Source organism: Stegodyphus dumicola, chromosome 4 (genome assembly GCF_044657685.1).
Source record: "Stegodyphus dumicola isolate Sdum_Otavi_A_Nest chromosome 4, ASM4465768v1".
Classification (NCBI taxonomy): Eukaryota; Metazoa; Arthropoda; class Arachnida; order Araneae; family Eresidae; genus Stegodyphus; species Stegodyphus dumicola.
In genome coordinates, this window is record NC_140771.1 from 16,202,962 (window position 1) to 16,226,651 (window position 23,690).

A 23,690-nucleotide genomic window follows, 5' to 3' on the forward strand; every position below is an offset into this window, starting at 1 on the left:
TTCTTGGAGCGTAGGAATGTAATGTATGTTTTGGAAATAAAACAGGTTAAAGAAAGCATTTTTCTATTCTGGAAAGATTATTTTGTGCGTTTAGAAAGCGTTTTCCGGATGCCATGTCTGTCAGGGGGAATGTTTTAAGGTTCTCCGAAACTGCTGAGATATTTATTTTATCAATTATCATTAGCCCTTTTTTATTTTCTGTAACTTTTGCATATCTGAAGATTTGAATGAATATTTTCTTATTTTTTCAAATGATCATTTACATTGATATCTATTGTATTCGTGCATACTGTCTTATATATGAAAAATATGTAAGGTATTTTATGTTAACCAATTATTATGATTTAAACCTTTACTTTAGCTTTTGTTTTCCGTTCAAATAAATTTTTTGTGAATTCAAGCTGAGGGTTAAAGTGCTTAGAGTGTGCCAGCCTAGCCTTGCTGTTACATTTTATCTCCAGCTCTGCCTAGCTTATTTTCAGCTCTAGCGTCTTGATAGCCGAAGTTTAAAATACGCTCCGTAATTGTCTAGAGCTAGCTAATAAAACAATTCCAAATTCCATATTTGGGTTTCCAGATGCCCATATTCGAGTGGAGGATGACTTTATTCAAAATTTGATGTCATTAGGTACATTTGTTATATCACAGTGAGAGAAACGTACATACATTCATGCAGATTCTTCATTAGTCCAAAGGGGGATTTGTCCCTGAAGGACTATTGCTTTCATTTAGCGATTTTGCGTTAGTTCACTATAAATGTCCGTTTCACTTTTCCAACTGTTGCTACTAAATATTAGAGTCCTGCATTATATTTGAAGAAATTAATTAATGAAAATGTATGTATAATTAATTAATGCATAAATGTATGTATATTTCTCCCATTGTGATAAAGCAACGGTACATAGAGCCATCGAATTTTGAATGAGGTAATCCTCCTACGAATATGGGCATGTGGAAGACCAAATTTGAAATTTGTAATTTGTTTTATTATAGATTTCCTATTTTGTAAAACTTTAACGAAATTTTGATTAACAAACTCAAGGATTCCAAAGCGAGCAATGGCAACGTTGTACAGAAAAAAAAAAAAAAAAAAAAAATATCTCCAGCGCCTGAGATCCGTATCGGAAATTCTAAAGATATGCTCAATATAAAATTACTATTTTACGATATTGCTCTTGAACTGAATTTTGAGTGCGAAGAACATGATATTTAATAAATAAAGGTAACACACGAAACGTTAAAAAAAGCCCTTTGGACGTAACTTAAAATCTGAAACCTTTCAGATTTTTTAATATTTTTTAATTTAATTTCTTTAAATATAATACAGGGCTCTAATGTTTGGTGGCAACAATTTGAAAAGCAAAACTCCGTTTATGTTGAACCGAAGCAAAATGCTAAAACGAAATTAATAACCCGTACTTTTCCTTTGGGATAAAAAACATGCACTATTTTAAAGATAGAACTATTATACTTTTAATTAAGATACAATAACACGCCAAACATGTATTAATTTAGATGTCAAACAACAAAAATCACTATATCTTTATCTTGTTCATTTTCGCTTTTGTAGCTGAGGATGATGGTTCGGTAAAACTATGGAAACTAGTCTTGTGAAAATTTGAAAATATAACGCTGATTTTTGTTGTTTGACTTCTAAATTAATATTATACTTTTACTTTATTTTGCTTTAGTATGTTTTTATGATTTTTTTAGTCACTTGAGATTTTTTTTTTTGATAAATTCTTTGTTTTCACAGAGCGCTATTCTTACTTGCCGCACCAGCGTAAGAAGAATTTGTACATGACGTCATTCTTAAAGTAAAATATTCATTTAGAAACTTTTGTGTTCCAGGATTTGGGATTTGGTAAAATCGTACTGTTTTCTTTTCTTTTTCTTTTATATGAAATTTCATGCTTAACATTATGCTGCATTCTGTATTCTTACGTTTTTATGGGTTTTTAGTTAATTTGTTTCGTTAACACGTTAGATTTTACATATTTATTTATTTTTATTACGAGTTACGCATCCAAATCGAAGGCTTTGTAAGAGGTTAGTATGGCAAACGATACTTATTTTATGAATTAAATATAGATCGCAAAATGTTATGACTATAACATTCTTTGCCTTTTAATAAGATTAAATAGAAGCTGAAGGAGTGTAATTTTAAATTGATTTAAGATATGAATATTCTAACCACAGTCTTTTATGGAATGGAAAACAGTTGCTTAAAAAGAAAATTCCAAGGTTCATGATTGTATTTTCCAACATGAGACATCGTAAACGTGTTTTATTTCATGTGGAATATGAACTTCAATTTCAAATGCTTTACGATCAACCAATAAATTTTAGATTGGCAATTTTTTTTAATATTTCAAGCGCATAGAAGTTGAATTAAAATATTCTCTCTCATATTTGCAGAATTTTCTTCCTTTTCGTTTGTTTATTTAAGACAATTCTGAAGCCGTCGAAAAAAGTAAACTCTTTTTGTTTTCCAGTCTGTAATTTAATAAAATCTTTTTTATTTTTCATTTATTGTTCTTATCAGCATTCAGAAAGCACGACTTATTTCCAATATGTGAGTTAAACGTAATAAGCGTAGAAAACTTTCAGTTTGTTTTGTGTTTTTTGATTTTACAATATATTGGAAAGATGTTCTGCTGTGGTTGATGTGTTGAAATAGCTGGCAGGGGGAGGTAGACTATTTGTAATTAGGAAAGAAGAAGCCTTTTTTTTTTTTTTTCCCAACTTCTTTTGTATCTTGTACTGAATTTCGTCGTTCGTATATGAAGTAAAATGAAATAAAAATATTTAGTGTTTATTGATTTGAGAACTCCAGTATTTATTTCGGAGAAAATTAATTACCATTAAGAGAAGTCCAGAAAAATATTTACTTTTTTAATTGAAAGAATGGAATGAAATTGGTCACATCAGTTTATTAAAGAAAGACGGCTTTTCTTTAACTGAAAGAACTAAAATTAAATTATTACAATGTCATTTTATTTATTCATTAAAAAATATTTTCGAAAATGCTTTGAGAATAATTTCTAAATTCGCCTCTTTTTTCACAACAAATACCTTAAAAAATTTTTAAATTTAATTACCTACCTGGCTACCGTAATGTTTACCTAATTTGCTCCTGACATTTTAGTACGTTTGGATACACAAATTATTTTACGTAAATTCGAAACTAAAACTGTTCTTTAAGAATTGCGTTTTCCTCTTCAGTGTGATCACATCAGTGATCAAAAATCCCATACGAGGCCCAAAATCAATCTGATGCTTTAATTTCCCTGTTATAAAAATATACTATTTACAAGTATAATAAGGTGAATTATTTTAAAAGAACGTTGGTAGTCAAATGGAAGAAAAGCCCTCTAACGTAAAATTTAAAATGAAGCAAAAACGTAATCTGTAGTTTGCGCTTTCTACGTCGATTTTTAGAAGTATCAGATACAAGCCCATCTTCTTCAGGAGCAAAAAAAAAATTCTCAAAATGAGAGACGCGAGGACTTTTTTTTTGCAGCAAATGACACTTAGTTCTCGCTCGTTTTGTTCAGCTCGTTGTTTTCGATTCTTCTTTCATTTTGCAATTTTTTTTTTGCTCCTTTGCGATATGTATCTGATCGTCCTAAGAATCAACATATTTTTATTCAAAATTTCTGATAAACTTGCAGAGACATTAGGTATTTTTTGGATGCAGGAAAGATGAAAAATTAACAAAGCCTTAGCCGGGAATCGAACCGCGGACTTCTGGAATACCGGGCCAGTGCGCAGACCACCACACCACGAAGGCAAGCTAGGAAGGTAGTAGAAATACCTTATAAACTGAGGTTACTTTTTCGCTTAATTTTAAATATATATAATGCTCTTAATAATATCTTTGAGCAAGTATTTTGATTATATAAATGGCATTTATTTTTATCCTACATTCATAAAATCGAACTTTGATTGATACCAGCTTTCCAGGATACCTGATCCATATTGCACTGAAGAATCCAGTGAAAATAACCACAATTTTAATGGTTGTTGTTCGAATATATACTGTGGTATCTACCACGCTGGCATTTATTTTTAATGGACTTTTTAATAACTTATTAACAGCATTGAAAGTAATATTAGCTGCGTTGAAGTGAAGGTTACTAAACTGATCAGTAATTATGCGTGAGCTTCATTCATCACTCAAAAGGACGATATCAGTGGTATCCTTGATAACATAAAATTTAGAAATTGCAGGCTATTAAATGGAAATATATGCGTTTGATAAATTATTAGTTGTCCCATTGCTTTTGAGAAAATTTTGTGTTAAATTAATTTTAGTGAATGTACCTTTTATATTTTAAAAATGTCGGGCAAGGCTTTAGTGACCATTTCAGGTCAGATGCCGTAATACTCATATTATTCGAACAAATAGAGCTTTACAACCATCACCCATAATCAATATTTAGCTTTGACGACTGCAATGATTTACGAAATAGATGGATGTTTCCAGAATTTTCAATCATTCTTTATACACCAGTTATCATTAATTGAGGAAAAATCACAAAAATGACCATTACTCAAAAAGTTACATGTGGTTAGTGAAAGTGACCTGCAGTATGCAACACATACTAAGGTATAAAATAACATGAAAATAAATTACCAGGGAATTATTATTAAATTAGGATATGTAAAAATTAAACAAATCAAATATGCTAATTTGGTACAGGAAAGTTTTCTGCAATATGGAGTATGATCTTACCTAGAAGTAATGCTACACATACAGCGATGAGCAATGTTGTCAATTATGCAGTCTATCAGTTTCGTAGGAACTGATAGACTGAGAGCCATTGCTCTTGAAAAGTAGTTACAAGTGTGGCAAGGGTTGAAGAGGAGGATTAAGAGTAGCTTTTGTATGTCTTCGTAAAGCATCCCAAACACGCTCTACAGGATTCAGTTGTGGTGACCGAGCTGCTTACTCCATGCGCTGAATTGTTTGCTGTTGAAGATAATCATCCACCACGATGACAGTCCAGTGCAGTCTAGCGTTGTCGGTCTGTAGCAGGAAATGTTTACCTATTATCCCGGCAAAAGCTCGCAAATAAGCATTAAGGATGTCATCTCTATAGGCCTGAGCATGCATGCTTTCACGTTCAAAGACATGGAGGTCTGTGCGTCGAGCCAAAAGGACACCACCCCAAACACAGACACTCCTCTTTCGTATGCATCGTTTTCACGGATGTTTGATGGATGATAATGGCTTCCAGGTTCTCTCCAAATCAAATAACGTCTACTGCCACTTGGGAGAGTAAACCTGAACACATACGTAAAGAGAACACCCCTTCATTGATCAGCTGTCCAATGGGCATATTGACGTGCCCACCTTAAATGCTTCCTTCTATGACGTGATTTGGAGAGGCACGTATATGCTGATCGCCTCGCGTACAGACCTCTTTCGTCCAAGGGCTGAAGTGGGTCGGAGTTGAGGTTCTATACCTTCGTGCGCATAAAAACAAATTTCGGTAATCAGCGCTCGTTGTAGCGGTTGGTTTTCCTTGATTGAACTTAATGAACGGCCGAATCTATGGTTAGAAAATGTTGTCAAAGTCTTCTAGCCATTAGGTATGTTTACGCCAACGTTTATGAGTTAGAGCTATCCTGCGTTTTAAATTATCCTGCGAGCCGTTAGGGTAAACTTAGTACACTTAATTTTAAGTTCATCGTTACTTTTCCGAGTCAAGCCAAAAGTGTTGGCTTTCGTAAGCACGACTCGGTGCCATCTATGATTATATTGAGTTAATGAAATCACCCTATATGCGGTCAGGTCGTAAATTTAGAACCCCTTTTTTCACGGAGGGTGCTGAAAAGGAGGGGATAATCTTGCTCGTGGTCTTGAGAAAATGTGGGGGTCGTTTAAACATCTAACTTCTCTACATTCAGTTTTATACAGAGGAAAATACAAATTGAATTCTTCGAATGAATGCAATTTTGTACAATGAAAATGTATTATTGAACTATAAACTGTAAGGCAAATAACATCTTTTTTTTTAAAAGTAGGAGTAGAAAGACAGATATTTGCTACATCAATGAATTTGTAATAAATATTGAATTTTTCATTTCGAATGCTATGTTCCATGTATGCGAAATAGCTGAGTATCTGGGAAAATAGTCTTAACCCAAATGGCCTTCAACCTTTTCACGTCTAGTCTAAGGACTGTTTTTCAATTACATTGTGGTCGCTGCTTTTTGGTTAATTTTCTAATGACATATAAACATTAAATTGTTTTTAATTTGAGATTTATTATTAAAATAACGCAAACTAGACTGCAGAAAATTCTTCAGAATGAAGTTAATGCTGAAAAATACATTTATCCTATTATCCAATTTTATCCTACAATAAATCTTTTAAAAAGTGGGGAATTAGCAGTGCACTAGTTGGAAATAAGGATGACATTGTGTTTTAGGACAGTGGCAAATCTAGTTACAGTGACAACCTAAGTGAAAATAACTATGATTTTAGCAACAGTGATGACGAATTTCTGGGATTCTAAGAAACGTTGATGTATTTGCTAATTTTTTAATGCAACAGTTCTGTTTTCGTTGTATAAAGTGTTATCATTAAAATAGGTACTTAATCCTTTTCTGTGTAAGTATTTTTCCCAGTTTTAACCTGATAAATCACTGCGCGTCTTACAGGCCAGGAACTTGAGGTATAGTATAAATCGCCCTTCATTTCGTATCAGTGCCGACGATTTCGATGAAAAATGGTACCTTTTTAAAAACGAACTTCTTAACGAAGAAAATCCGTTTTATGTACAGGATAATGTCTAAAAATACCGTCAAGTTAAACAGTAATCTTGACTTCAATGCTTTTGTATGCATTTCTTGAATTGATTAATAAATGTAAATTTGGAATTAAAAAAATTATAATATTTTATTTAGTTACATGCTAGTTATCTGTGTTATTGTGTGTTGTGCTTCGTTTCTGGTATAAACCCCCCTTCCTACCAGAATAAAGCGTTTTGCTCCTCAATCGCAAAAATTTCTCGATTTTCCATTACTTAACCAGTGGAATTTCCTACTCCCCCCCAATAAAATTACAGCTCTGCTACAACAACTGAGTGATATATTTGCAGCTATCTACACATAAATTGAATGTTTATTTAAAAATAAAATATTTCCTAATTTTTATATCCCTTTTCTAGTTTACATGAAATTTAAATATTTAACGATATCAGTTAATGAAATACTTGCAAATAATATAATGGTTCTGCGAAATATATTCTTGATTCCAAACCCTTACTGCTAGGCATCAGCCCATCGCTCTTAGAACACATTATTAGTCCAAAGGGGCAATTTGTCCAGAAGGATTAATTTTATTTTGGCATTTTGCGTTGAAAACTATAAACGGTCAATCCCTTTTCAAATTGTTGCCACCAAATATTATCGCCCTGTATTATATTTAAAGAAATTAAATAATGAAGAGTCTGCATGAATGTATGTATGTTTCTCGCTTATGATAAAATGACGGTACCTAGAGCCATCAAAATTTGAATAACGTAATCTTCCATAGAATTTCGGCGTGTAAAAGCCCTAATTTGAATTTAAAATTTGTTTTATTATCAATTTCATATTTTATAACACTTCAACGAATTTTTGATTAACAAACGCAGTGATTTCAAAGCGAGCAATGGCAACACTGTACGAAAAAAAAAAACATTTTTATCTCCAGCGCGCGATATATATTCCTGATATACTGATACTGAATGAGACCTAAAAACACTTTTCTTTTAAAATATATCTCCCCTTATGATCCCTGACACAGCCTTTTACTTTCTCCTTCCGTAATTAACGTCAGTCTCTTGCTCTTGACCGCATTTACAAAGCCACCGAGTTCATAAAAGGTTCTTTACACCCTTCTTTGGACTGTCGCACCTAAGGACCTGAGGAAAATTCCTCACATATTCTTATAGTCTCTCGTTAGTTATGTTCGCGAAAAACATGAGAGAATACAACTTATTGAAATATTAAAATAAAAATTGAAAAAACATATATAATTTCCTAGACGAAAATAAAAATTACTGTAATAAAAATAAAGCTTTTGATGTTTACTTAAATGATAGGCAACTATTTATGTTTTTGGCATATTTACTAGTATATTTAAAATCAGAACACGATTCAATGCAACGAAATATAATTAACTGAAATTTATGCTCCACTTGACAAGCGAGCTTTATCAAATGGCAAATCATCAGACTAAATTTCCACCTTTTAGAAAAGTACTGCACTCGGGAGGTTCTATGAGTTAAAACATGGATATTTTGTTTTTGAACTTAAGTACCAGGCTACTGAGTAGGCTCTCTTCTTTTACCCATGAAGATTTCCCAGAAATGAAGGATGTTTTTTACCTGCTTGTTTCAGGACATTTCGCTTTTGACCACTAACGGAAAAATCTCTTAAACTTTATATTAATTCCTTGCTAATGGAATTTATAACAAAAGAGAAGTCAATATATATTAAAATTAAAAACTATTTAGCTAAAATATTTTTGTATTTACCCATTAAAAATGCTCTGTTTCGGGATTTAAATTGGTGACGTGGGAAAAGGCAGAAGACGCCCGAGCGGCCAGGGCATCACCTCTGCTATGCACCTGGAATTCATGTGTATGGAAAATAGAAGGAGATTTACGATAAAGTAAACACCGGTGAACAATCCGAAACCTAAAAATATTTGAGGAAGAAAACAAATTCATGGCTCTTACCTTTTTGGAATTTTAGCGCTAACTGACAGATGCTCAATTTCATATCCATGAGCTTGTACGAAATCCAAAACTGTGTTGTTACCAAGGAAATGCCCTAAAATAAATGAAATTTCGAAATTAATTTCATTTTTATATTATTATGAAAGTTTTAGATTCATTATGGAAAATTTCGAAAAGAAAAAAATAGCATAAGAAACGAATTTTTTTTTTTTTTTGCAAAAATTATTACTCTCTTTTACATTCAGAAACAATATCAGAAACTGAAAAGGCCACGAGGCTCCGGTTCCTGTGCCGAAGCTCTGCCCCAGTATAACACAGTAGAAAAGTCTATAATTTTAACACAGCATTGAGTATGAGCATAAATTTCATTTTGTAGAAACGATAAGCAATAGCTGGAGATAGGTATTGAACACAGGCGTACAGCATATGGAAAGGTCGAAGCTCAAATGAAGAAGGATAGAGCTGCAGCAGGTATAGGTGTAGACAAGTGACGACAAAGGCAGGAAATCAAAGCTGGCCTGCAAAGTTTAGTGATTGGCGGTTGGTATAAGGGGTAAGGCACCAGAGTAAAGCAATCTTTGTTTGGGAAAGAGGGAGAAAAATTAAGAAATAATTTTGATACAGAGAAGGCCGAAAAGGGGAAAGAATTATTAGAAGTTAACACAAAGAACAAACTTGGTTAAATATTTCTTTATTAAATTAAGGACATAATTCAGCAGTGGTATTGTCATTTATTTCTGCCATCATTTGCAGCAGAATATGGGATTTGTAGATGGTGGTAGAACAAATTTTCAGTGCAGAATATACTTATTAAAAACAGAAATAATGGTATTCAATTCGTGTTTGGCAAATAATGATTGGAACTCGCCGCCCAGTCGGTATAGTGGTCAGGGAAGCTGACTGCGATGCAGAAGGGTCTGGTTTCGAATCCCGGAGAAGGCATGGTGGTAACTGTCCGTCCCTTCATAGGAAAGGCGATGGGGGCCCACCTATTAGGTGCCTACATAATAAAGAGACCACCACATCCGGCCTTGTATAGATTAATGGACTGGGTTACATTTGTAATTGTTCGCAATGTACCATTGGAAGAAAAAAGGATTGGAACTCACTTAACGTAGACAAGAGGTACACTATTCGGGTTATTAATGCTTTAGAAGCTTTTAGGTTCTTTGAATGTAATAAATTTACAGCAGCTAGTAAGTTACTGGTTTCAGCAACGGCTGACGGAGAATCCTATGCATTATTGGAATCATTGGGTTTAGAGAGATTAGAGGATTTTCCTGACAAGGCCTGGGAGGAGCGAAGTCCAGGTTGTATCATGCTTCTGTTGTTGGTTCTGCTCCTGAGAAATTTCGAACACCCATGGTATGAAGCAGGATGTTCTTTTTCTCTGCAGTTACAACAGGTGGGTACATCAGTTTTGCCTTCTTGAGGGCAATCTTAGGTTCTGTGTCCTAGCGAACACTTCTCACATCCATGGCTCAAGAAGCAGTTTTCAGACGAGTGGTGTCAAAACTGGCAGTTGTGGCACTGAGGTACTTGATTTTTGAGACAAATTTCTCAGCTTCGATGGAGAAAAGTAGATCTTTCAAGTCGTAGATTTTCTCTACGTTGTGCGTTGGTAGGATCTGGAGTTGCTGCTCTTTTCTCCTTGATTCACCTCGTATACGAAATATTCTCTATTTCGAATAGCTAGTTTAATTTTGCCACAACTGTCGTGGATAGGGAGTTTTCTTAAGAGCACTATAAATGGTTGTTTGAATTTAGGATGGATGATGTAATGCTCAGTTTGCTTTGAATAGAAAAAATTTATTACAATGGTCTTCTGCAATGTTTGGAAAAATTTAGATGAATTCGCCCAGTAAGTGGCCAAGAAATTTTGCGTCAGTTAAATTGGATAACTGCTCAAGGGAATCTACCCATTGGCAGTTCTTCTTTGTCTGATGCACATTAATCACCATTCAATATATTGAATTAATAAATTGAATGTTTGGTGCACATAAATCAACATTCAGTTTATTATAATAGGGAATATGCGTTTTGCTCAGAGGCTTCTGAGTCTGAGAATTATTATCGTTTTCATAATTAACGATATTATCAGTGTTATTAATGTTTTCAGCATTAAGGGTATTCTGGCATTAAGGCATTAACGCATAGAGATTTCTGCACACTTTTGCGTTTCATCACGAACATAAACAATTCTCTTTTATTAAATAATTATTTTACTTTTATGAAGTAAAGGAAGTCAATGTTCCAAATAAATACTTAATCTTATTTTTTGAAGTCCATAACCTTTAAATCAATGATAAGTTATTCTACTGATAATTTTTAATAATATTAATAATAATTATGAATTTGCTGGAGACTCTTAATAAATATAATAATGCCGAAAACTGCACTTTAGTGTTTAGCTCTTGATTATAATTTCAGAAAAACTTCCTTAAAGGTGTAAATCCCTGAAAGAATTCTAATGTCTTTACTGATATAGGGATTAACGAAGGTTAGCTATTATACCAAAGGGTAGCATTCGAATACTGAACAAAGCTTAAACATTAAGTTTAATATCTTTAAAGGAGAAACGTTGATCAAAAAGTTGTTTTGAATGGCTAGTGACAAGAAAAGAAGGGTATCATATTCTGGGGGTTGCATTCCACTCATGTTGTAAAGTAAATTGCTATGAGGTTTCACGAATAGTTTAAGTGTACTTTATCTTTTACAATTTAACAGAAGAATTGGCTAATTCCCAACGTATCAGCAAATTTAAACTATCGTGCGAATGCACAAACGCAACAGAAAATGTTCTAAGCAGTTATGGAGACATTTCAAAGCCACAGCTCGAAAGACACGGAAAGTAAGTAGCAACAAGACACTAGCGATGGTAGCCAAGATGCTGCTGCTACCAACTAAACACAACGCGTTTCCAATTAAGGACAACTACACATTTAGCAACATAATATGGAGATCAAAGCGAATTTATGATTTGATAAAAATTTAAATCGAGAAAGATTATTTTGTAATAATGAGCTTCCTCTTGCTTCCCTGGAGCATAAGACATCTTTGATAACAATTAAAAAATCTGATGTGTACACCACATAACTTCCTTGTACGGAATATTAAATTATACGCAGTTTTTCTTGCATTTCATTTAAACTTATCTGATTGAATTAAATCTACTTCGCCGATAGCGCATAAACCACAATAGAATAAATGCATTTCTTTAAAATTCACTCTAGTATTTGTTTACCATAGCGACACTCTGGCGCTAGATTCACTTAACAGCATTATATTTCGCTCATATTATAACTCATACTGCACAAAATCATGTCATTTAAAGAATAGAATTAACTAATCGTTGCCACATGTTCTATTCAAATACTATAATAAAGCTAGAATTATGTATAAAAGAAATTAAGCAAACAAACGAAAAAGAAGCAGTTTTTCACAGACGATTGAGTATTTCTCATTCAATTAATTCAGTTCTCACTTCCCGAGAAGGCAAAAATACATAAAACCTCAAAATATCTATATTAAAAATTACGAAGTAAATCTTAAACACTTATTTCTTCGAAAAAATTCCAGAAAGGATTAAGCATGATTTAATTGGCAATAATAAATGAAGGCGTTATCTTTGTTGTTGCGAAGCTAAGCTTCTATAGATTGGCAACAAATCCACTAGTCTGCTCTTTCAAATGTAAATAATCAATGGCCGCCATAAAAAAAAAAAAGGCTTAGCGGCACTTAAACAACTTTAAAATTGTTGATAATTCTAAAACTATTGCATATAGATTTACTAAAGGCATACAAACCTTAACCGGAAGATAAAAACATCATAATTCAATCATTTTTAAAGCAAAAAATTTACAAACATATACGAGTAAAGAGACTGAGATCACTAAGCCGAGCAACAGAGTGGATATATATATAAATATATTTATATACGTTTGGTGCGACCGATTGCAACCAAAATACGAGGTGCACATCTACATGTTACAGCAGTCCTATATACAAAATTTTAACGTTCTGGGGCTACTCGTTTTTGAGTTATGCGAGATACGTACATACGTACATACGTTCGTAAAGACGCCACGAAAAATTCTTTTCAGAATTCATTTTAAAGAGTTTTATAATTTTTTTGGAGGAAAAGAGTCTTTTATTCTGTCCTTACGTACAGATATCATGCAAAAACACCGTTAAATTGCATTCGATAGCGGTCAAAATGGATATTTTCGTTGAAATATGCTGTCTGAAACTTTTCGCGATTGCAATTTCCTTTTTACTTCGTACAAGGAAATAAAAACATCCTAGCGGCCAGCCGTATAAAATAAATATCAAAATGAGCAAAAAATATATAATGATTTCAATGAATCAAGTTAGTGTAATTCCATAAAGGTATTAAATATTTATAATTAGACACCTCCTGATTTAAATGCATTTTTATATAAATCAGTCAGATTAAAAAGTAGAAAAATATTCGTAAGAACTGCATTTAATGCTTTTAAATCGTGTGGTTTGTGAATAAATAACAGACAGATTAAATTTGAGCTTTAAATATTTGATGCTTCACTGACAGACAAGACGCTGAGTATTTTATTTAAAGTAGTACCAACACATTGCTTTTAAATAGTTGAATTTGTTGATTAAAATGAAGAGATAAATATCTTTCGTTTTGCTGAATGGTAACAGTCTTCCGTGCCGGTGATAGATATGTTTTATTTCGAAGTGCTTCCTTTGCTCGTTTTCAAATCCTTAATAAAAAATGTTTTGCTTTTTAAAGGGATTTAAAGAATTTGATTGGATGTGAATTTAAATCTTTGCTACAAATAGAATGAGCGATATGTGCTGTTTGTTGCAGTTATTAGTTTAAATACAGATATATATCAAAATTTGAAGTACATATTAAGTGGAAACAAAGAAATGTTTAAGTGTTGATGCTATCATAGAATTTTGCCTTTGAAGCCTAGTCATCTTTGCATGAAATTTCAAACCTAGCATCTAATTTTTTATTCTTTAAGTGCAATGCAAATTCACTTAAATGCAAAGATTACGCCAAAGAAAAGGTATTAAATTTCCTAAGAGCTTTACTACCCCAGGCAATGTTTCCACTTGGATAATCAAACAGGTTAACCGATAAGCTATCTTAAAATAAAAACTAAGGTAAAGATGAAGCAGAAAACATTTCATTTTTTTATAAAGGCTTGTTTTTTTTTCTGTTACAACACATAGTATCAGCTTTCCCATGAATATTTGGATATTCAGCCATCAAGGGAGATGGTGTAGTAGTTGTCTTGAAGTAGAAGTTTTGCATATCTCATCTCGGAGAAACATTTTTAAAATGAATTCTTTCACAAAGGAAATGCTGTAGGAAATTTTCTGAATGAGTAATCTAGAATTCAGTTTTTCATATTGCTAGAATACTCAAATGAAGCTTGAAAAATATTCATATTTCGAATTCTAAATTTTTTTTGAAATCCAAAATACTTTTCCCCTATACATTTAAACCTGCCATTGTTTTAGAGCGTTAATGCTGTGCAAAATATTTGTTAACATATTCTGTAATATACACGCTGCATTATTAATGGAGCGAAAGAAATAGAGGGGGGTACTACGTTTGGCTCAGTAAATAAACAAGCTTCTTTCGTTTTGTTACATCCTTTAAGAAACTATGAAGTAAAATAACTTAAATTATTCAGAACTAAAAAAGAGCAGTATTCTAATTAAATTAATTTCTACAATCCTGCGAAGAATATGAATTCATTCACTAAACCTAATTAAAAAGACAGGACAGGAACAAGTACAGGGGGCACCTCGCCATTGCCATTGACAAAAATGGTATAGCCCCCATGCGCTACCGCTCTGGCGTACCGCTCCTTCCACAGGGGACCTGATTATGACATAGTACTAGCAACAAATAAGACATAGAACATCATACTGTTACAAAATACTTCGACACAAAGGACATAGCATTAACATATGGTTACAGATTATTTACAGTGCAAGAAGTTATGTTCATTATAGACCTTGTTGGTTTTGGCACAGCATTTCCACAGGGGACCTGATTACAGTAAACATAGGACATAGCACTAACAACGTATAGGACATAGCGCAACATACTGTTACAACATACTTCAACACATAGGACATAGCATTATCATACTATTACAGATTATTTACAATGCAAAAAGTTATGTTCATACGACATAGCATTATCATAATATTACAGATTATTTACAATGCAAAAAGTTATGTTCATACGACATAGCATTATCATACTATTACAGATTATTTACAATGCAAGAGGTTATGTTCATACGACATAGCATTATCATGCTATTACAGATTATTTAGAATGCAAGAGGTTATGTTCATTATAGAGCTTGTTGGTTTTGGCATAGCATATGCTGTATAATACCTAGGGTGTTACATTTGAGTTATGTATTGAATGTTGTACTGCGGTAATTAGATAGGCAGTGTTCCATTTGGTCCATGTTCAATGTTCAGATTTTAGCGGTCCATGGGTGCGGTACTTTAACATGTACTTTGATGAATTATTGCATTTGATGCACTGGTCAGCTGTTCGGTACACATGTGAAATTGGTACGTTCTACCTGGTGTAGATTCTGTTACCTGTTTAAGGTGGTGTTTGAGAGTTGTAGGCACCCCTGTGACGATAGACTTCTTCTCTTGTGGAGTATGTGAACACTTTACCAGTGACACAATGGTATAGTACCAGTGGATGCAGGCACAAGTACAATATAAATTGTTAGCTCGCATTATAGCTAGTCCTTTTGGAGGACAGTTATTATGAGATACAGTCTTTGAGATTACGTTGCCGTTAGGGGGTTTGTGCTTAATTAAAAAGATAGTATAGAGTCATCTTAAGCAGGAGACGTGAAAAATGAGCAATGCCGGGACTTGCCGGGGTTCGAACCTGGACCTTTCGAAAACGCGCCTAGTGAGGTAATGTTACACAATGAAGGCCTTCTAGAAGACAGGAAAAGATCTTTTAAAGGGCGACTGGGGATTAGAGGATTTAGTCGCCAAATCCTTAGGTGACAAATTATCTTCCTCCACTATTTAGTTCGGGCGCCAATAAATTATATCATTGTTATTTGAAAGCTAGAGATAAGAAAAATGAGCAATGTCCTCGCCAACACTCGAATCGGGACCACTCGAATACGCGTCGAGTGTGCTACTATTACACTACAAAGACATACTGGAAAGTGGGACAAAATACCTTATATATTCCCCCCTTTTAAAAGGCGACTGGGGATGAGCGGACCCAATCGACAAATCCTGGTAGTGACGAATTATTTATTGTCCATCACCTTTTACTTCGTAATTTGTAATTAGTTTTAGAAAAAACCTTATAACAAGAATACTAAACACCATAAAATTTTATAGGATATTTTAAATAATGTCAGTGGTAGATAATAATCTCTCGTTTTCAGTAAGCATAATGAAAATCTCATGTAATGCGTCCTCTTCTCGGTTTCTTTAAATCAATCTAAGTTAGAATTTTGTTCGATTTTAAAGTTTAAACTGCAATGCTGCTTCTCGTCTATCCATTGAAATATTATTCTCTTCAGAGTGTTTTGGGTTTACGATCATTTCCTTATGGCTTCATCCTACTTGATATGCTTTCATTGTATTAAGAACAAACATGACAACATTTCTACATGAATAATTTTAACTTACGTTGAGAAAAATGCAAAAACTTCTTTCTTTCTCTTAGTCAGGAAGAGTCCGCACTGGACTTTTATCATTTGTTTTCCAACGCGTGATATATAAATGCAAGTTGATTTTTACTTGAAAATTCTCCGAGAAAGAATCTTTGAGTAGATGCATATAATATACTTTCGTATATATCAATAATCCTTTTTATACAGCTCTGTTACTAGAATTTGAGAAAATAAAAACAACAAATTCAAAACAACTTCTTGGACATGCACAATAAGTGAAACCTCGTGGATTTTACTAAATTAAAGTAAAATTTGTATTTTATCTCCCAAAGAAAAGAGATACGAAACGGATTATCTTTTAGGATACATTTCGTTTATTGCTTTCATTTGTGAAAATGAATTAAAAAAAATATCGGCAGATTTTGCGGGCGGCACTTAAGTTCGTATTTGTTTCGAACAGTTATTGTTAACGCCATTAGGTTTTACAATACGCTATTAATTAGTTTTGCAGTATTGCTAGTTTCATATTTTGCTATGATTAAAGTAAATTAAATTGTATTTGTCACAGCTAAGAGGAGTCAGATTACTGCGTTAAATTACATACGAGCATATAAACACTGATATTTCAATGAGATTTGCAAATATTTATCGACAAGTGTTTTTGAAAAGTATTAAATTTAAATTAATTGAATATTTGTTTTCTTTAGCTTCGTATACAGTTACTGGCAAAAGGGGTTTTAGAATCCTTTTGCATGTAGTGATTGAAGTAGATGCATATCTATAGCACTAGGATTTTAAGATTTCTACATGATCCTATATTCCCATACATTCCCGATGAAAGTAAAAATGTGGGTATTGAAGGAATTTGAAGAATATTGTGCTTTAGACTGAGCTAATCAGGCCCTAATTATGGTGCTACAGAATCTTAGGAATTATACAATTGCTAAAATTTATACTTTTGACACAGACTGTTGAGATTTTCATTTTAACACAGATACAAAATAAACAAATGCACAAAAACGAGAATTTCCTGGAATTTGCTTAGTATCATATCGACTAAGTATACATTCTACTCTGTGTTGGAAGCGATCATGTCTCTAGTAAACATGTATGGGCGTGATGCGATAGGGTTTTGGGCATAATGTGTAGTATAGATTTCTCTTATTTCGTTGATAAATAGCCTATGGATATTATGGCTTGAAACAAAGAATACTGTTTGTTTGATGATGAATAGACAAAATGGGGCTAAGTATCTCCGAAGTTCTACGATCATTCTATTTAAGACTGGCAGCATCTAAAATTCTACAAGTAGTGATTGAGTGATAATTCTATATTCAAAAATACTCAATCTAGTTTAAACGAATTTATCTGATTATCACCAAATTCTATAATCTAATCTAACATCTCATCTTTGATGCAACATCCAAGCTGCATTAAAACTAATCGAAAATCAAGTTCTCAAGTTCACACTAGAGGCAGGGAAAAGTGTCTTTTCATACCCGAAGACTCTGCTTAAGATGGCCTTACGGAAGAGAAGCCAGGCTGCAGAGATACGAAGACCATGGTCTGGGTTTGATTACTGCGTAGTCCTACTAAATCTGGGCTTCAAACCCCAGCTTTATACAGCCTCAAAACTGTAACTTTTCCAAGATTCTGCTTTTGTTTGTTCATAAAAACAAGGAAAGCAAGTATTGGTATCCTCAAAGAACTCTGTTTACTGATTAACCAGGCCCTGGCTATCGTTATGCAATTTCTTAAAAATTAAAGACTCTTTAAAAATTTCTTTGCTGTTGACGTCAGGTATGGCAAATCTGTTCGTGTGGTTGAATATGGCTTCCACATTTTCAACACTTTCTAATTATTCTGAAATCTTTTGGGGTTACTACGCTCCAAGCTACCAAAACCATTTCAAACATTTCAATGTTTCTAGCATGAACAAGAGGCTACTTCCAGGATATTCGTTGATACGTTCATGTTTTTCCTGAAATAAGCTAAATTTCTAAACATTTTGTGCAATTTCTGTCCATTCATCACTGAACTATTTTACAAGCTTTTGATTTGGTTGTTTAACAATACCCTATATCATCTGCCATGAAAAGTAATTTTTAAAAACTTTGGGGTTCCAATTTTTATCTACAGCTAAGTGTGTAGGAACCTCGTGAACTGGTAAGCGAATAATCGCTAGTTCAAGTTCAGAGACGTAAACTCAAGAAGGGTTAGTTACCCTATCAGGACTTGTATTCCTTTTAATTTGTTTTGAAAACATGGCGTGTCCTAAGTGGACAGGGAGTTTGACTACAAACTATGTCTTAAGGAGGTTGAAGAGATAACAAGATGAGAAGGGTTTAGTTACAATTTATTTTCCACAATAATACAGACGCTCCCACACTTCGCGATACAAAGACCAACCACTTGTGGTCTGAACGTAAAAATATAAAAACTACTAACTAACTAAAACTAAGAGCTAACTTTGAACTAGTTTAACACAATGGCCTAAAGTCTTTTAAATTATTACGTATGTAGTACGCAAATGCCGAAATTACAATACGTTTTAAATAACGAGAGGACTAAACTTCTGGCCTTAAAGGCAGACAACAGCTGACTGAAAACTTGTGCGGAATGCAGTGACAAGGCGGCTCACTTTCCCTCTCTGACTCTTGGCAAAAAGCCACAACTTAAATACTTCGGCGTTAGCAAGTACAATTTGCATAAACAAGTTAACGCGTTTAATTACGACGGAAGTGGAAAATAGAGAGGATACTAAAGTTTTAAAATAAAATAAACGTTAGTACAACAACTTAAGATCCTTACAACCCATAAGGTACTTTTCTCGCTTTCCTAGCGAACTTTCGTGGTGAGGTGGTCTGCGCGCTGGGCTAGAATTCCAGAGGTCTGTGGTTCGATTCCCAGCGAAGGCGTTTGCTATTTTTCATCTTTCTCGCTTCCAAAAATTACCTAAGGTCTCTACAACCCTTTATTTCTCAAAATAAGAATTTAACAGTCGGCTCATTTCTCAGAGCCTACAGAAAAGCCTCCATCTGGGCTTGAACTCAACAGTACTAAGGAATAAAACTTAACTAATGCTTGACTAAAAAGATGTAGACGAAGCTATCAAAATTCTATGCAGTTGACCCCTAAATATTACCTAACCTGGCGAAGCTATCAAGGGCCTGAAAGTGTAGCCACAAGGCAAACGCGTGCTAGTCAGAATCGCTGGCTCTCTAGCGAAGTCAGTAGAACTTCGACTTAAATACCGCTCTTACTCATTTGAATTAATAACGATTCTAAAAACACATTCTGGTGGGAAATTGTAAACTGAAATTAGGACGGATAGGAAATTAGCTTTAACTAAAGATAATTGTTAAAAACTTAGGATAAACCTTACAAAACAATTACATGCATTTGTCGGCAGTTTGTTTGATGTGCAATTCCAAGAGCCTTTCGAATACTGTTCTTGTTTCATAATAACAGAAGAAAGATTCGATTAAGAAGAAACGTAAACATACATTTTAAAGTCAATATTTCGTTTTGAATCAGACTGATGTTGAATAACTTCTCAGCTTTACAGCGTCACAGTAACCAAAATAAAAGATACTTCATTTTAGACTATCTTAACGTGCTTTTTTCCTTTTCCATTCACTGTTTTTCGTCACTTGTAATTTACCTCTAGAATTTCACAGCAGTCGGGAGCATTCGACGGGCTTTCATTAGAGCAGTGAACATACTTTCTTATTTTCTTCCCATTACTGATAAATTTCTTTTTGTGCTCACGTATTCTCCTAATTTAAACTCCGAGAATATTGGAAAAGACATCAATGAAATAACTTTGGCTAGAAGAGTTTTTTTATTGTTGTATCTTTGTAGTTCTATCCTTTTGCTTTTGAACTTTCAAAAATTTTTCCTTGCATTGTAAATTACATCATTTTTTGAGTTACAAATATAAAATAATTTGTTATGGTATAATCGATGTATATTACAAGCTATGAATTCATTATCATTTTAATGAAGTTTTTCTTTTTGAAGCGCAGAGAAATGTTATGCCATAGGCAGGGTAGTTCATAGAATGCGCAAGTCTAAATCTATCTCTTTAACGATTAATTTTTTTTTTGTTTCAGAAATGAATTAAAAAATGTAGGCATCCACATTAATACTATGTTGGTTAAGTGTTATTTCGCAGTAAAAATTACACATAATTAAAATTTTGTTTGAGATTTCTGTGAAGAACATTCCAGTTATTAATTCTTTCTATACAGCTAAAGGGCGCCTTTTCTTAATAACATGTTTTAAAATACCATCTTTTCTTAAAATATTCCACTTTTATAACATAAAAAAATACTGAAAGGCTTTCAGATTTTGTATTACTCCCAAAGTGGCGTTTTTCTCTTTATACATACATACATGTTTCAAGAGCATTTGGGTTAACGCCACTTTGGGCTGAAAATATTTGAAAACAGCGCATCTTTAGAATTACCGATAGACAGTCTCGCGTGCTGGAGATCAAATTTTTTCATTCCGTACAGTGTTGCCACTGCTGATTTTAAAATTGTTGAAATTTTTAATGAAACATTCGTTAACGCTTTACAAAATATGAAATGGACAATAAAACAAATTCCAAATTAGGGCTTCTAGGTGTCCGTGTTCGGTTGGAGAACTATGTTATTCAAAATTGAACGGCTCTAGGTATCATTATTCTTTTACAATACAAGAAACATACATACAGATTCTTCATTATTTAATTTCTTTAAATATAATACAGAACGATAAATGAAAGAGTTTGAAAAATGATACGGCCTTTTTATAGTGATTCGACGCAAAATGTCATTTGAGACTAATAGCCCTTTTGAGCTAACGATCGTTTCGGTTTAAAGTCAAAATTTGGTAAAAGAATTATATGATTTATGCTACTTTCATACAGCGAAAGAAAGATATAAATATCATTTTCCTAAGCTGTATAAAAATTTAAATATACTAGATAAAACGCACTTGAATTTTAACGTTTCTACAGATGAGAATTCTAAAATCACCCTTGTCTATGTTTAGCCTTTTCTAACATAAAAAATGTGTCTTAGAAATTTGCATTCGAAAACATTATTGTATGCGCACGATCTCCCAAAACGTTAATAAGCAATATCTTGGTAATTCTGATCGTATGGAGATGGAATTTCTCATTCCCCTAAGGGATTCGGGAAGCGTAATGGCAAACCGCACATTGAGTTGATCAATGTTAAACGAATTTAGTTTACTGCGCATGCCTAGGATAGAAGGTGGCGCAATTACAACTGTGACTCAGTTTTAAAAGAAGATAAATACGGTATACGGTTGATAATGTGTTTTATCTGTGCGTAAACATTTCGAGGTTTTAAAACGTGTCAGATTGTAAGTTGCTTCATTACTTAAAGTGTAACTATCGATTGTAAACTACGCAGATTTTGGTTTGAAAAGGATTACAAAGCAGGAAAATCATTACAAGATATATTAGCTGAATGCTTATTAATTATACTTCTGAAGAATAAAAACAATTGAGTATTTACCACACGTTCCATTCGTATTTACTTTAGCAAATTAAAGAATAAATCTATTTAAATTACTGAATTAAAGTCAAATGAGTGGATTTTATTCTAATAATCAATCCATACATATGAAACAGCTCAAGTATGTGGTCTGATGCCTGCTAGGCATTCAAACTGACCCTATTTCCAAATAAACGATATTAAATGTAATGTTTATGGACAAAATAAAGCAAAATGAAATCAAACAGAAGCACATGCAATAAGGACAAACAAATTTCCGTAGTATTCCAATTGTAAAACAGTAAAACCAACATGACTAATAGGCTTGTTGTAGGGTTGCCTATGCCCTTCTTTAGTCTCCAGTATTTCCTCCCACGCCAACGGAACACCGTTGGGCATGAGGCAGTAAGCGGAATTCGTTAACATTGATGAACTCAATGTGCGGTTTGCCATTACGCAATCGGGGGGGGGGGGGAAGTTAAATTTCGCTTAATTTTATAAAAGATACCACGTTATCAAAAATTTTTGAAATCTGACAGTCTACCTTGTTTGATTCTTTTCTTAAAATGGGATCATGAATTCAAAAGATTAAGTTACGCACTCTTTCTTAAATTCTTATAGACACTGTATATAAAACAGCAGTTGCATTTTTAATTCGCGTCCTAACGTTTATCCACACTGATCTAACTTCTTTCTCAAACGAATGCGGTATAGTATTTCGGTTTACAAGACTTTTCAGGCGCATTGTTCAAAATTTACATTCTGTTATTCAAACCTCCAATATTAAAATTTTGCATTTAATTATTCGAATATAGATTAACTAGAACATCTATTCGATCATAAGGGATTACGTTCATTAAGCATACGTATCCGATGAATAGAATGTTCACTAAATGAGATTAGGTATTCGAATAACTAGAACGTAGATTTGAGTAAATGAATATCCTTTAATTGCAACAAGCTGTGATTAACTGATTTACATTACTTGGAATATGCATTAAACTATTCAGTATTCGCTTTTGCAAACTGAATTCTATTATCTGAATTTCCATTACTTAATTCAATTAATTTGCTGGAATTTAATATTACATTAGTTCAATTTGAAATTATAAAATGATGTTCTTCTAAGTCACGAACAAATGATATTGATGAAACATCTTTATTTAACTTTAGTTGTGGAAGTTTTAAAACTCTACTTTCTTTTTTCTTAATATAAAATCATTTAATTTCTGCAACGCTTTTACTTGCAAGAAAACGTAAACTATTGTTTTCTAATAATCTTTTCACTTTGCTATATTTTGCTAAATAGTTTAATTAAAGTCAATATGTTCTTTTAATATATTATTAAACGTAATCGGTGACTCTGTAGGTTTAAAAAAAAAAAAAAAAAAAAAAAAAAAAAAAAACAGGAGATTTGAAAAATGAGCAATGCCCTCGCCGGGATTCAATCCTGTACCTATCGAATACGCGACGAATACGCTACCGTTGCCATGAAGACATACTGGAAGGAGGTAGAAAATATCTTATATACTCCCCCTTTTAAAGGACGACTGGGAATTAGGGACCCAGTCGCCAAATCCTGGTGGTGACGAATTATTTTCTTCCACATTTCAGTTCGGGCACACTGTAGTGCACACTGTTTTTAAAAAAAGACAATGACTCTACAGTGTGCCGGAATTTTCTAATGACTCTACAGTGTGCCGGAACTAAAAGTTTTTTTTTTAAACGTAAAAAATATGCATCAAGTGCCTAGACCTGGTTAT

The 23,690-nt window shown here is 33.2% G+C and overlaps 1 protein-coding gene across 1 annotated transcript in view; it reads right to left on the minus strand.

Annotated features, from left to right (window-relative positions):
• LOC118182835 (metalloprotease TIKI1-like) overlaps positions 1-23,690 on the minus strand; it is a 1,041,016-nt gene that overhangs the window by 75,730 nt on the left and 941,596 nt on the right. The window contains exon 5 of the mRNA XM_085814599.1: positions 8,739-8,832. Within this exon, the coding sequence (XP_085670725.1) occupies positions 8,739-8,832 (94 nt within the window). The remainder of the gene's footprint in view (positions 1-8,738; positions 8,833-23,690) is intronic.